This window comes from Bactrocera tryoni, chromosome 1 (genome assembly GCF_016617805.1).
Source record: "Bactrocera tryoni isolate S06 chromosome 1, CSIRO_BtryS06_freeze2, whole genome shotgun sequence".
NCBI classification, from domain to species: Eukaryota; Metazoa; Arthropoda; class Insecta; order Diptera; family Tephritidae; genus Bactrocera; species Bactrocera tryoni.
In genome coordinates this window covers 24,080,125-24,095,091 of record NC_052499.1, presented here as the reverse complement: position 1 = coordinate 24,095,091, position 14,967 = coordinate 24,080,125, and the positions used below count along the sequence as shown (strand labels likewise).

Below are 14,967 nucleotides of genomic sequence, written 5' to 3'. Positions count from 1 at the left end.
AACACACGGATCGTACTATATTCACCATTATTGTCCAATTCACATTCAAAACTCATATCAATGTTGAGTATTGCAGTTTGGTGTAATTGATAAAATATGTTTGTAATTACGTCACCAAAGGAAGCAACATGGCGGTTATTGGTCTTGAACGATACGGTCGATACGTGAACTGCAATAAAGCGCTTTGCAGGATATTTACTTTTGCAACTCATGAACGTTTTCCGACTGTTGTGCATCTCGCAGTTCATTCGGAGAAGGCCAAAGTGTGTATTTCAACCCAGAAAATACAGTACAGTCAGTGGAAACACCACCAGCAAAAAAATTAACATTGACGAGTTTTTTCTCAACTTTCGGCAGTGATCCGTTTTCGAGAACATTGCTCTATTCAGAAATACCTTGATATTGAAATAGTTTCGCAGAAAGCAATACCAACCAGTAGATGGACATCCAGGTGTGTTATCAACTAATGCGAACGAAGTATGATACGACTTGACGCATTTTACGTCGAGATCTAGATCGTACAAAATGCAGCTTATGCAAGAACTCACGCCACTCCCCTTTCCTCATCGACCATCGACTTTCGCATCTGAGACGAAGAGCAACCTCAAGAGATTCAAGAGCTGCCATTTCAACCAGAAAAAGAAAGGGTTTGCTGTGGTTTGTAAGCTAGTGGAATTATCAGTCCTTATTTCTTCAAAAATGATGCCGGTGAGAACGTAACCGCCAATAGCGACCGTTACCGTGCCATGATAACCGACTATTTGATGCCTGAAAATGAAGACCGTGGTCTCGGCAACATTTAGTTTCGACAAGAAGGCGCCACTTCCCACATATCGCATCAGTCAATGGGTTTATTGAGAGAACACTTTAGTGAGCAGATAATTTTACATTTTGGCCCGGTCGATTTTTTATAGCTTGATAATTAACGGTACTCTACAATACAACCTAAAAAGTATGTACTACTTCACTTTTTGGCACATACATTATATTTGCGCCCCATGTGCTCATCGTCGCGAAATAAGAGTGTTGTTTTCTTGAAATTATTTCCAGCAAAGATTTCAATATTTTTCTTCGAGTTAAAAAGAAGATATTCGTTTCGTGCCTTATTAAAACAGTAAAAAAAAGTTAGAAATATCTTCTCTGGTTCGTCTGACAGTAACAATCGGTTTTCTCTTGGAGACTTGTAAGACAACTTTTAGTACGTCAGTTTAGTACGGCAAATCTATGAAGAAAGATGAAATTGCTTTAATTTTAGAAGAAATATAGATAAGGAGTCAAACATGGATATAGTGTCTGATCAACTTCGAAGTTGGCGACATTACAGGAGTACGAGTGAAGACCTGGCTGTAATATCCAAAACAATTTCCCGTAACACATACGACTCAATACTATGATTTTTACATTTAAATGATAATTAAAGAATTTCGGAAAACAATAAATATCGGCTATTCAAAATACGCCCTATGATTGGCGCTCTGAACAAATGATTTCAGCATGTCTACACGGAACCAAGGCATCGGGGATTATTTTCAAGAGCATAAGCTCCATCACACAATGCAGCCCCAAGAAACCAATTAAGCGTGGTCATAAATTGTGGTGTTTGCCGGATCAATATGGCTATATTAAAAAATTCCAAACATACCAAGGAAAAGATGAAAATGTGGAATCAAAATACGAAGGATTTAGTCTTGGCGAGAAAGCGGTTTTGTCCCTCACAGAAGATGCGTGGTCCAAGAACAAGTATGTGTACTATGATAATTATTTTAACTCCGTTAGACTCTTAGAGTGCCTCCAACTCCGAAAGTGTTTGCATGTGGAACAATTAAAGTCAATCGAAAGGACTTTCTTCAAACAGGAAGCCACACTAGCAAATGAAAAGAGGCGAATTTGATTAACGATCAACAACGAATAAAGTAATTGTTGTTATTGTCTAATTTTCATGGCACTGAGCAAACTACAGTCAACAGAAGTGATCGAAAAGCCCAGGAAATACATGTTCAATATCCAATTGCCTTTAGAGATTAAAACACTTTCTTAGCGGAGTAGACCATGCAGATCAACTGCGACGTATATACTGATCTACTTCAATAAGACAAATTTATCGCAGAGATGATTTGAAATCTATCCTCATTTTATCCAGTACTCTAATGAGATTTTGAAAAACTTCCTTTAGCCAGTTTATATTGGAACGCAATAGCCGACCTTTAATATAGACCTATTTATTGAGCTCCTGGTATCTTCATATTGTAGTCCTTCTGAGCAGTTTATATATTTTCCATAAGCAAAGAGAATTATTAAAAGAACGATTATCTTTAATGAATATTTTTCCATTAGTAGGTATTTCCTAAACACTTACAAAATCTGACCATAACTTCACCAATTTCTACTAATAATAACTTTAATAATTATTATTATAATTAATGAAATTGCGAAGTTTTCCGATATTTTTTGAACAGAAGCTTAAAATCACACAGTTTTTTTTTGTTGAAAGTCATTTATCTCTTCAACTCGGTGTCTAAGTTGAATTAAGATAGAGATGTTTAGAAATTAGAGTCGAACTTGTTTGGGCTTAAGTCAAATCCAAAATTTCTTTTTTACCACAGCATCCTTCCAGAAGAATACCATTGCAATCAAACATAAATGATTTTTCGTCAGATTTTGTTATTTTTCACGTTGCATTCTGGCAGTACAATCGCAGCAACAAATCTGCGTGCTTCACGCAACGTCATTGCAACGACCGTGCTGTTGTTGCCAAGTGCATTGAAGTAAAAATAGGTAATAATAAATAAATAAATTCAATAGTGTTGCCGCCTATTAGGACATAGTGCTGCAAAAAACGCACCAAACTCGCACATTGCAACATTAAATAAAACAACAACTAGATAAAAATAGAAAATATAAAATACATAAAAATAGAAATAAAATATTTGACCCGCCTCCGAGTCAAGACGGCAATTGTGGTGTGAAGTCGCTGAGCGGGCGCCTGGTAGCCGATGCACTCATGCAAACATTGTAGCCCAGATGCATGTCGGGAATGTGTGTTTGTAGGCGTATATATTTGTTTGTGTGCTGCATGTGTGGGAAATTGTGTAAATCGGTTCACTTTCACAATGAGGCCTTGCTCTGCCGTAACGTCATGCAGGCGTGGCGTAGCGAGGCGCGGTGCGTCAGGCAAGGCCTGTGTGCGAATTTAAGCCTGCCACACATTTTTATTATATTTTTATTACGGCACGCTTACCCTCCCTGTACCTGCAGCAGCCCTGTTGGCCCACAAAGTGCAGCACTTCCGGTTGACGGCAGTTTTGCTGTCATTTTCATGCACACAAAAGCAAATACATATGTATATGTACCACCATGAATACACAACTATCAACAACAATCTGTCTACAGCAACCAAATTATTGACAAAACCTGCTTTTCAAGCCCTCATTACAATAATCGAATACCGATTGAATTGTGCAAATTCGATTGAGTTAGAAGGGCAAAATTATTTTTGTATGTATGTATGTATGTATATATGTAAATATCTAAAATTATTTTGGTATTATTTTAAACACTAAAGTAATAAGGACTAATTGATCTAACAGTACCTCGCCTTTACAGCAAACGCTTACATGAACATAGCGCAAATGTGATTGCAATAAACGCCTGTGCCGTTGGTTGCTAGCTTATGGAAATTCGGCTATGGTATCGGAAGGCTTTGGATATAATGGTACTTGACTTGATCAGACTTGATTCGGACAAGTTTTTCTCATAGATTAACAAAACTTTTATTATGTTCGTGTGAAAATTGATCTCCATATGGTCATTATGGTCTACGACACGAAAAGTAAGTTTGGCGATTTCCAAGAAAAAAATTTACAACGAATTTATTTTAAAGTTTGTGTTTTCAAGGGAATCGCGACTGCGGAGGCATCGAAATAACAGGGTTTGTCCGGAAAGTAATAGGACTAAGTCGATATTTAAAGAAATTTATTGAATCAATCGTTACAATTCTTTAAAAACTTTCAAAATAGGCTCTTTCTGCGTCGTTGCAACGCTGCCAGCGCGATTTCCAATCATTGAAGGCGTCACGGAAGGCATTCTCCTGAATAGCCTTCAGTGCCGAGGTGTCTCTGTTGTCTCAAATTGATTGCCTTTCATCGACCTTTTCAAGCTAGGAAACAAAAAAATTCCAGGGGCCACATCTGGGCTATAAGGCGACTGCGAAAGCGTTGGGATGCCGGCCTTGGTGAGGTAGCTGTACACAAGAAAGGCGGTGTGTGCTGGGGCGTTGTCGTGGTGCAACTTCCAATCGGCTGCGATGTCTTGTCGGACCCGATTGACTCTTCGTTTGAGTCTCTTGAGGATTTCCACGTAAAACTTGGCGTTGCCGGTTTGTCCAGGAGGAATAAATTCATGGTGGACGATGTCTTTGATGTCAAAAAGAAGACAATGAGGTCTCCCAGCACGGTCTTCATCAGCGATCTCTTCTCGGCCCTCCAAAAAGGCCTGGTGCCACCGAAACATACCACTTCTTGCTAAAGCAACATCTGGGTAAGCCTGCTTGATCATATCAAACGTCTCTGTTGCAGATTTACCGAGTTTCACACAGAATTTAATCGTGCACCTCTGTTGTAAGGAACGCTGCATTTTCGGCTTGCACCACTCACAGAAACACGTCGAAGACAATTGACTAGCCGCTCGTTCGTTAGCTGGGCATGCCCTCTACCGAATCCAGTCGAAACGCGCACGCTCCGAAGTACAGTCGCGGCGGCAGAAAATAAGTCCCATTACTTTCCGGACAAACCCTGTATAACAGGAGCATTTTGGGGAGTCCACCTTTGAGTGGTACAAAGCATTAAGTGCAAATCGTGAGGCTATTGGAAACTTGCCTTATGGGAGTCGTCCATTCATTTCTGTTGAAGCCGATAACACCGAGTTAAAGAAATAGTACTTGAAAATCACCGTATTGCCATAATGGAGGTAGCAGAGTTTCTCGGAAACTGTCCTGGATCGAATTAACACACATTAGTTTTGCAAAAACGACGTCAACTAAAGGTCACAAAAGAGATGTGTGGTAACCTAGCTCAGGACCCAACAAAGGCGTTATTACTGGTTACGAGATATAAATATGCCTTCTAAACTGTCCAACAATCTAAGGAATAGCATACCAAAAATGAGTGGATGCCGTGAATGTTAAGCCACCTCCACCGAGCCTTATAGCAAGTGTAAGAAACATTGAATTAAGCATTGTCATGCTTGTACGTATGTTGTATATATATTTCTGGCCTAATAATGTAAGTAGGCATATTTATCAACGAAAATGGTTTTTTTTGTTTTGTCGATTGCTGTTTTGTTTCGGGCTCATACGCATAGATCCTTTCTATTTTCTTTTGAAGCACCGCGATCGTATTTTTTCAGCATTTCTTTACACCAATCCACACGAGCCTTTTTTTGAGCGATTGTCAAATTGTGCGGGATCCAACGAGAACAAACCTTTTTTACGGCCAGGTATTCATGCAATATCGAATGTATGCTAGTGGGAGAAATGCATAGGCATACCTCTATCTGAAGGTATGTTACATGACGGTCTTGCGTTATCAGTTCACGTACGGCATCGATGTTTTCTGGCACAACGGCTATTTTTGGACGACCTTCACGGAATTCGTCTTTGAGCGAGCGTCGGCCACGATTGAATTCGTTGTGCCAGTTTTTCACAGTGCTATAGGATGGTGCTTCATAGCCATACAAAGATTTTAGTTCATCGATGCACTCTTGTCGTGATAATCCACGTCGAAAGTTGTGAAATGACGAGTTAATTCCATTTTTTGGCCGATATGAATTTTTTAATTCTCTGTAAATAAAACAATTCACGATTAAATGACAAAACGTTCTGAGTGATGTTATGCTAAAAAATGTCAAACTTTCCAATGGAAATGTCAGATTGCACCTGGCAACACTTAGTGTTGCCCTAGGCTAGAATATATATATTTGAAGGATTATAAAGACTTGTATAGAAATATGTGACACTTTTTTGTCAGCCCTTTGACCTCTCTACATTTACACTGATGTGATTTAGATATGACTTAAGTGAATAATTTATTATTTGGTGCCCAATATTTGAGAGTTTCATATAGTCTCATAAAATTATAAGTTATAACAAACAGAAAACCGACAACTTTCTGGTACACTATGAAAATCAGCGAAATCGGATCACATCCACTTCTCTTTCACATGTATAAATATTTACAAGAAAAATTTTGCACAAATATGCCTTTAAAGTTTTCGTTATATCAAATGTAAAAATTGCCTAAATCTGATCACAACTTTTCAGGTCCTTGATTCCCCGAAATTATTGGTCAATCTGTGAGATATATAATTGCAATTTGAGGAAAATATTTTTCTGATAATTTTGTACTTTGATTTGGCTAAATACTTGTAATCTATTTTGGGTGAGAAAATTGTTAAAATTGATTAAATACTCACAACATCTAATCTATCAAGCAATGTGTCGTGATGACAAATCTGGCTAAAATCTATTTAATACTTCCTATAGCCCCCATATACTCAAGAGAAAGATTTCCGAACTCCCTGTTGACTTTATATGTAAGATATCTTAGTATTGCTAAGGGAATAAATGTGTGAAATCTACCAATAAATGTTCAATAAACAACGGGAATGTTAAAATTTCACGAGATATCTTCAAGAAATTTGGCATGGGTAATTGTCAAAGGCAACGATTCAATCTAGAAGTTATTTAGATCGTGTCACTATGGCATATATTTATGTAGCTGGCATACAAATTGACACTTAGACGTGCTATTGTAAGCGATTTTCGCATGTTAAATGAAATTGATAAAATAGAGACAACTTAGCTTTATTTTCAACTTCATACCCGTAAAACCATGTTTCGTCATGTGTTATAATACATTACAGTAATTCCGCATCGTCCTTGATTTCATAAAGTGATTCTTGAGCAATTTTCATTTGCTGTTGCTTTTTTTCTACTATTTTGGAACAAATTTTGCTGCCACGCTTTTTGTACTAGAAATATTCGAAAACATTTCATGACATGAACAAAGGGATATGCCAATATACTTATGTTGTTAATATCTATTGTTGATGTGCTGGGGAGTGCGGGGTGCTCTTTCTCTTCACAGTCATCTTGGAAACGCTTATATTAGTCGTAAACTTGTTTTACTCATAACTCACCACTTCTTTAATCCATTCCTTTAAACAAACGAAAAGCTCGAAGTTCATAAGTCATATAGTCCAGATCTTGCCTTAGTCCCGATTTAAAATTATATATAAAATACTTTTTTTAACCGTTTTCATTTCTGTTATAGTATTTTTCTTAAATAAAGGCAGTAACTTCCAACGACATTTGCTTGGTAGCAGTTGAAAGTTTTTGATACTCTAGTCAACCGTTTGTCTTCCTGAAGTACATAAAGTGCATTCGGCGGTTTTTACGAAGAGAAAAATTATTCAACAAAGACGTTTCACTGAATTCTAAGTGCGTAATCATATTTCTGGTGGCGTTCAGAATGTTGAAAAAGGCCTTCGGTGATAATTGTTTGTCGTTTTGATTGGCACAAATTATTCAAAGAGGTCCGAGAACACGTTGACAACGAACAATGTTCAGGACGGCCATCAACATGATAAACACGTCAATAAAATAAAAGAATTGGTGCTTGAGAATCGAAGATTAACAGTTAGAGATCTTACTGCCATCGTTGGAGTATCAAAAGCATCAGTGAAAACCATTTTAAAAGATAATTTGGGCCTAAAAAAATTGAAAGCACGATTGGTTCCAAAAACACTCAATGCACCTTAGCATACTGCATTGATATTTCGTGAGTTTTTCGCCAATTTCCAACCAATATTCTCCTGATTTGTCTTCCTATGACTTTTGGCCATTCAGCAAACTCAAACAACCGCTTCGGGGAAAACGTTTTGAGTTAATTGAAGACGTTGAAAGTGAATCGCTGTTTCGAAAAATGGAAAATAGTTGGCACAAGCGTATTGCACCCGAGTGGAATTACTTTGGATAAGACGGCATAGATTTTGAAGAATAAATTAATAATTTTAAAATTATGAACAAAGTCTTGCTACTTTTCGTATGTGTGCATTTCTATTTTTGTCCTATTTGTGGTACTTAGATACATAGCATATATGTATAACAGTTTATAAAGTAGCGCTGTTTTTCAATATTTATATGTACATACATATGTATGTATGTATATATGTATAAATTTGTGCAGAATAATTATACACGTACATTTACCCACACATGTTGCGTAAGAGTGGGTTTGTCAACTCACGTTTGCGTACATATGTACGTTCGTGTTATCCGCATTACCGTAACGATGGGTATACGTATTTACATAGTTATACACATATGTACATATGTATATACCATACATATGTAAATACCGATATGTATATGTAGCTGTGCGTTATTTGACACATTAGCTGTCGATCGTCTAGCTCGTCCGCCCCCACCCACAGTTGGGCGATGGTAATTACAAAAACAACACCAAAAAGCAGCTAGTCCCACACCGGCCTAACAAGAAATCGTGGCACTGTTGGACAACAACAATAACAACAACACCGAAATTCTCTCTCAACAAAACGCATTTTTTCGCATTTGCTTTCATTCCTTTTTTCATTTTCATTTTTGTTTTTGTTTTTGTTTTCGTTTTTTATTTTGTTTGTTTTATTTTCTAGTTTTTTTTGTTTTTGTTTGTCTTTGCTTGTTAGCTGATGCGTCGTTTTTGCTGTTGTTGTTGCGACGCACCAACGCATTGCACGCATGTGCATCGTCGTGTTGTCATCATGTTGCTGTTGCACTTACACGTCGTGTTGCAGGCCACACACTCAAAGCAGAGCAAAAAACAAATTCGTATGTATGTATGTATGTGTGTTGCAAAAAAAAAACACAAAAAAGGAACAAAAAAGCAAAACAAAACCCACTAAAAATTATTGGAATGTGTTTTTTTCTACACCGCTCCACCCCCTTACCCAGTCGGCGCATAAGCATATACACACACTCACACAGCTAGGATATGATTGTGGTGGGTGGGAAAGAGTAAACGCAAAAAATTGTGGCAAAACACGCATTGACAGAGTGGCCACGTGATTTTTTAAACGCAGATTTAAATTCGTTCTTTCGCGCCAAGTAATATTCCATAAAACCCTTGACCGCGCCCATGACCTGGTCGATAGCTGATTGAGAGGGAATGTCGCATGAATGTTTGATCCCAAGTGGACTCGCTTAAGTACCAATTATCCCTAAATAAAGACTTTTCAAAAACTCCATGGATTTTGTAATATCACTTAGTTTGTGCCACCCTAGCTTTTAAGTTGGAATATTGGAACCTTTTTCCTAAAGTTAGAAGCTCTTTAATCTGATCACTATCCACTCGACCTCAAATTTAGTAAATATATGTTCGTGGTGTATTCAAGGCCTGTAGGGTTTCTATAATATCCACTGTTTCATAGAATCTTTGACAATTAGAGAGTTTTGTAGATTGTGGTACTTTAGGGACTAGATATATTCAATTTTCGAGCAAAATCTTTTTTCAATTCGAAACAGATAAATACATAGATGGCCGAATGCTTTCAACTACTGATAACTGGTTTTTTTAAACACACAATGCAAAGTTCAGATGCAATAAAGACGCATGAAATGTTGTTTTGTTAAGGGGTTACATGGGTGTCCGCGGGTAGAAAACGGTCTTTTTTCAACAATTGACAAAGAAATTCTGAAATTTTTGGAAAAAGCTAAACACGGCCATTACGACGCCATTTCCGGTGACCCCTCGGAAAAACGATCCGCCCTCGTTGGCAGGACAACTCCGTACAGGGCAATCTAAAGTAAAAAAATACGTGTTCTAGTTAAGTCCTTAACTTAGAACTTGCACCAAGAAAAAAAAAAACTGAAAATGGGATTTTTGGCAAAAATTTTTGCAAAAATATTAAAATTTCGAAATATATTTTTTCAAATAGTTGTAATCAAGAGTCGGATCCTTCGTCCAAGCCTTTAAGAACTGTATCTCAAAGACCTGTGTAAATTTTCAAGAAGATCGGTGAAGTAGTTCTCGAGAAATCTCGCCAACCGACTTCAAAAGCACAGTTTCGAGAAAAACGCGTTTAAAGACGGCGCGCTTAGCCCAGCTTGCTTCGAGCGCACAAGTTCTCAAAGCTGTATCTCCGAAACTATTACTTAAAAAAGAATAATCTGCAGGTGTTATGGAATTTAATAAGATAGTAAAAAAAGTTCGATGTTTTGATACCCGTAAACCCATGTAATCCATTGTACTCGATTGTTAGTAGACTCTTCGGGTATGAGGCTCACCGTAACACATTTGGAAGCACCAAGTAAACGCGAACGAGAGCGGGAGTCGGAAGCGTAAAGTCACAATAACATTGGAAACAAACTTATACTTTCCAAAGACCTATGAACGCACTTTTTGATTAAATATATCGAGACGAAGAATGCTCTTCATAAGAATTCTATTGAATTTAGCGATAAACATAAGTTGGGCTTAGATGACACAGTTACTGGGTGATCCCTCCTTTATTCCCTTAAACTTTAAGCATAGCCTTTTGAATTTCGGTTAATTAATTATGGTTTTCTGGTCACGCGCTTGTTGGCAACCATAGATTCTATAAAATTAAAGCTAAAAAATTTCTATGGTAGCCAGCAGCCATAACTGTCGATGCGGCCACATCGACGGCGCACGATGTAAGGATGAGCGATGGGGAATCAGGCAAAACGATGGCACTGGCAATAACAACGAAGCCAAATAGAACAACAAAACAAAATAAAATAAAAGCACTAGCTACATACAGACAACAACAGATGAGTATAGCTAACCAAAATGAATTTGTAGCTGGTTGCAACGCCACCAACGGCGCTACTGCGACAACAACACAACTGTTGCAACCTCTAACTGCCCGATAGGCGCAGCGTCGACGACAGAGGCAGCGACGGCGAATCGGTTTGTACGTTTCAAAATGTACGTATGTATGTATGTAAAATAGCAAAAACCAAAAACAAATAAAAAACGTGAACAAAAATTGGAAAAAAATGGTGAAAGAGATTTGCTAAAAATGGAAAAAATATGCAAAGGGGCAAAGAAAAAATGGAGAAACTTTCAAATAAAAAATAAGCGCAGTTTTGAGGCGCACGGACGAAAAGGATAAATATGAAAGTGAGAAAAAAGCAAAAACAAGGTGAAAGCGCATAAAAAATGCAAGCAAAAATATATAACGTTTTGAGAAGAAGAAGCAGGAGAAAGCGACAGGCGCACGAATAAACGGCTATGAATAGTAATAGTGGGAGGAACGGACGATGATGAGCGACTGGGTGTTAGTAATGGGTGAGATAACGGTGATTGTTAAAGAATGCGAAAGACGGCGATGGTCACTATCGTTTACGAGTGATTTTGCTCTGCAATGTTCAATGCATGTTTCTGGATACGTACATGCATATGGATATGTTTATGTATGTGTGTACGAATTTTATGATTATTTAGTACTTTTAACTGATTTGGAAATCAATCTCTGCTAATTTAGCTGCAACGGCTTTGTTGCAGGGATGATCAGGCCTATTGTTGCCTGCAACGCTGCCGCAATAGCAAGCAATTATAATGAAGCAGCAAATTATAAACATCTATATTTCTCGCATTCCTTTATGTATACATAAGTACATACACCCATGCATGCATACAAATCGACAACATCATTAGCAACGTCATCATCAACATCAGCTTCCGCTGTCGCTAGCCGACCCCGACGTAGTTATTAGCCAACAACAACAACACCAACTACGTGCAAGCAAAAGCACCCTTAATACAATGCAACAATAACAGCAACAACCGACATCATAATAGAAAAAGCAGCAGCGCGTCACATTTACCGCCTCCCTCGCCGAGCCGCGGCTTACGAAAAAGCACGTGAAACAGTCCGGTCCAGACCAGTTAGTGAATGCCAAAAATAAAAATAAAAATAAAAACAGAAATAAAAGTAAAACAACAACACACACCCAACTCGCGAAAGAAAAAGTGTAATGCAAAACATAAAACACACAACAACAATAACACGTAAAAAATGCGTATTTGCTGTTGCTGTTGCTTTTCGTAACAATTTTTTATTATTCAAAAGCACGCGCAAGCACATCCAATATGGAGCAACGGGTGTTAGCGGACACAGTCGTGTCTGCTTTGACTGTTTTGTGAATAGTGTGCAATTGTGGCAAAAGCGTGCAAAGCAAAGCGCCAGGCGAGTGGCGGCACTGTGTGTCTGATGCACAGCCGCAGCGCACAAAATGAATGCCGGAATTCGCTGTTAGGGCGCTCTTTTAGGTTATACTGCAAGGCTGTCACGCTATACATAGACCTACTGGTACTTGGTAATTCCAAATTGGAGGTTCAGTTCAATTTAAGTTAAAATATTCGTCATAGAGGACGTCAACGCGTTTTGTGTGTTGTTTAATACTAATTTTGCTACTTCATCTAGTCCTTTGAACGGCGAAGCTTCCAGATATCTAAGCCGGCTTCTAGATAAAACTGGACAGAAGCAAGGGACAGAAGCATAATACAGAAGCATAGGACGTGTTCCAGCGTCTCGCACACGCCTACTTGCCTGCATTTTCTCCATCTAACGTCCTTACTAATACCTCGTGTGATGTCAGTAAGTCCATCGTCCTGCAGTCCTTTCGAGAACGTTTGAGTAAAAAGCATTAGTACGTTTCTTAGTGGCTCTTGCACTTAATCATAACGATCCTGCAAGTCCATAAGGCATCCTGTATTCACCCTAATTCGTCAGTCAGTCATTTCGGAAATTTCATTAATATCGGTTTTAGCGACTCATGTATTTCCCGTACTAGTTCGGCAGCCAAACGGATGGCACTTTTGACAACCTCTTCAGCTATTTTGTTTTCCGGCATTCATTTCTGTCCTGGAATCCGTACAACTACATTGACTGCCTTCTTGCTTCTAAAGACATTCTCTGGGGCTCTACTGATTCGATTAAGCCCCGCAGTTTTTAAGAAGCTGATCTGACATTTTGGACACGTTCTTTTCTCTCCAAGAAGTTACTCACTTCCCGGAACCGCCGGTATCGGTTACTATAGCATTTAAGTGCCATGCAAACAGATCAAACAAAATCAAGTTCTTGTATGAAAAAAATATTTATTTGGCAAAATATCTTCGCAAAATTTCACTAAAATCATTTTTTAAGGCAACAGTACAAGCATAGAAGAAATTGTTCAGATCAGACCACTATAAGATATAGCTGACACACTGATCGATCAAAATCAAGTTCATGGATGGAGTCTTTTGTATTTTTAAAGAGTTTTATAGTATCTGTGTTGACGTTTTTTCTGGTTTTTCATAATTTCAAATTTCTATAAACTTATATGGAATAAAATTAAAAAAATAATTACATTTTCGTGCTTGCCTAATAGGCTACATAAGTTTAGTCATTAAGATCTTAGGGTACAATCGAAAAATGGTTGAAAAAATAAGTAATATTGAATATATATATGTATGTAAAAATGATAAGAATTTAAAACAAAATCAATTTTTTTTCTTTTTTTTTGGTTTTTGTATTAGTACTTTCATTTAAGCAGCAAATATGGGAGCAGAGACAGGCTAGATAAGATTTTATAATCCTTCAGGTTTTTGTAAGCTGTACATATGTATGTGCATACAATTCCATTCACGGACACAGTTGCTGTATGTAAGCCACAAATGAGTAAAGGCGCTTCCGATCAACGGATCTTAAAGAATATTAGTGCCATTCAAGTGCTTCTAAACATATTTATTATAGTGTAGATCTAAATATTTAACTCGCGTTGCGCTAAAGTGCACGAAGAGCAAACAAGTTGCTAATAACATGTGGCTATGTGACCATTTAAGATTCATTGTTGCTAGTGAAGTTGACAGAATGTTGTCAAACCAACGGCTTATTGCGGGCATCCACGAGAGCGCGTAACGTCAGGCACTTAGCGATGGCATAGGTGCGCTTGCAAGGACAAGTCTCACGAGCTAAAAACGAAAATCGGAATCATTATCATTAAAAATTTGCTGCTCTGCTAGCAGTTGTGCAGTAATCTTACAGCCTTCATTCTGGCAGACGGGTAAAGAGTCGCCAGTGGCTGGCCACATAGTTTGCCGGATCAGTGTTGGATTCAGCTGCCAATTTCGCAAAAGGCCCGACTTCTCCATGTAGCATTTCAGGAAGCACTACAGGCAACGATTAGTGAAAATATATTGATAGCTCGTCAATCACACTTACCATGCCCGTTTTGTCCGTTATGTTCGGCAGTTCTGCGGTTTCATTGAATTGCTGTATGTATTCTGGAAATATGTTCAAGCAAACCATATACTATTTGTACCTCGAATGTTTCATACGTTTGTGCCTAAACTAACCTAACGGTATTGTGTAACTGGCATTACAATTGCGCACTACTTCCTGAAAGTCGAAGCCCGTCTCGTTCGCAGCACCTTCAGCCGATGTGGTCGTCTCCATGGACTGTTGCTTATCCAATTTGTTATCCGTTGCATCTGTTTCAGGATGTGCCCTAGTTCCAGATAGAAAGCCAAGCAGGAGCAGTGAGATTGCAAGACTGAGCTGTCGATGATTGATCATTTTTTAAGTTTGTGTATAACTATTTTGTTTTCGAAAACCTGATTTCCACTGAAACTTGTTCAGATTGTTACCGATATTTAAACGAAATCTTTCTCTGAATAATTTATGTAGTTCAAGCGATTGTGGGTGAACAATTATCTAGTCACAATGCGCTACGTCCAGCTTAATTCATTGAAATTTGAAGTCTCTGAACCTTAACAATTATAAAAGTAATTGTAAATATATAAGAAATATAAAATAAGTTATAAAAAAATATTTATTAATATTATTTATACTTAAATGTTTCAGCATAACTGTTAAGTAATGCGGCAACTGGGGAAAACCGTA

General features: G+C 37.9%; 2 protein-coding genes across 2 annotated transcripts in view; one reads left to right on the top strand and one right to left on the bottom strand.

Moving 5' to 3' along the window:
- LOC120766179 (zinc finger protein rotund) overlaps positions 1-14,967 on the top strand; it is a 118,854-nt gene that overhangs the window by 65,736 nt on the left and 38,151 nt on the right. The window lies entirely within an intron of this gene.
- LOC120766180 (general odorant-binding protein 84a-like) lies at positions 13,696-14,698 on the bottom strand. Its single transcript, XM_040091537.1, has 4 exons — positions 14,421-14,698; positions 14,287-14,348; positions 14,108-14,234; positions 13,696-14,036 (listed from the first exon to the last, which is right to left on the bottom strand). Exons 1-4 carry the CDS (start codon positions 14,638-14,640, stop codon positions 13,942-13,944), a joined length of 504 nt encoding a protein of 167 aa, XP_039947471.1. The 5' UTR covers positions 14,641-14,698; the 3' UTR covers positions 13,696-13,941.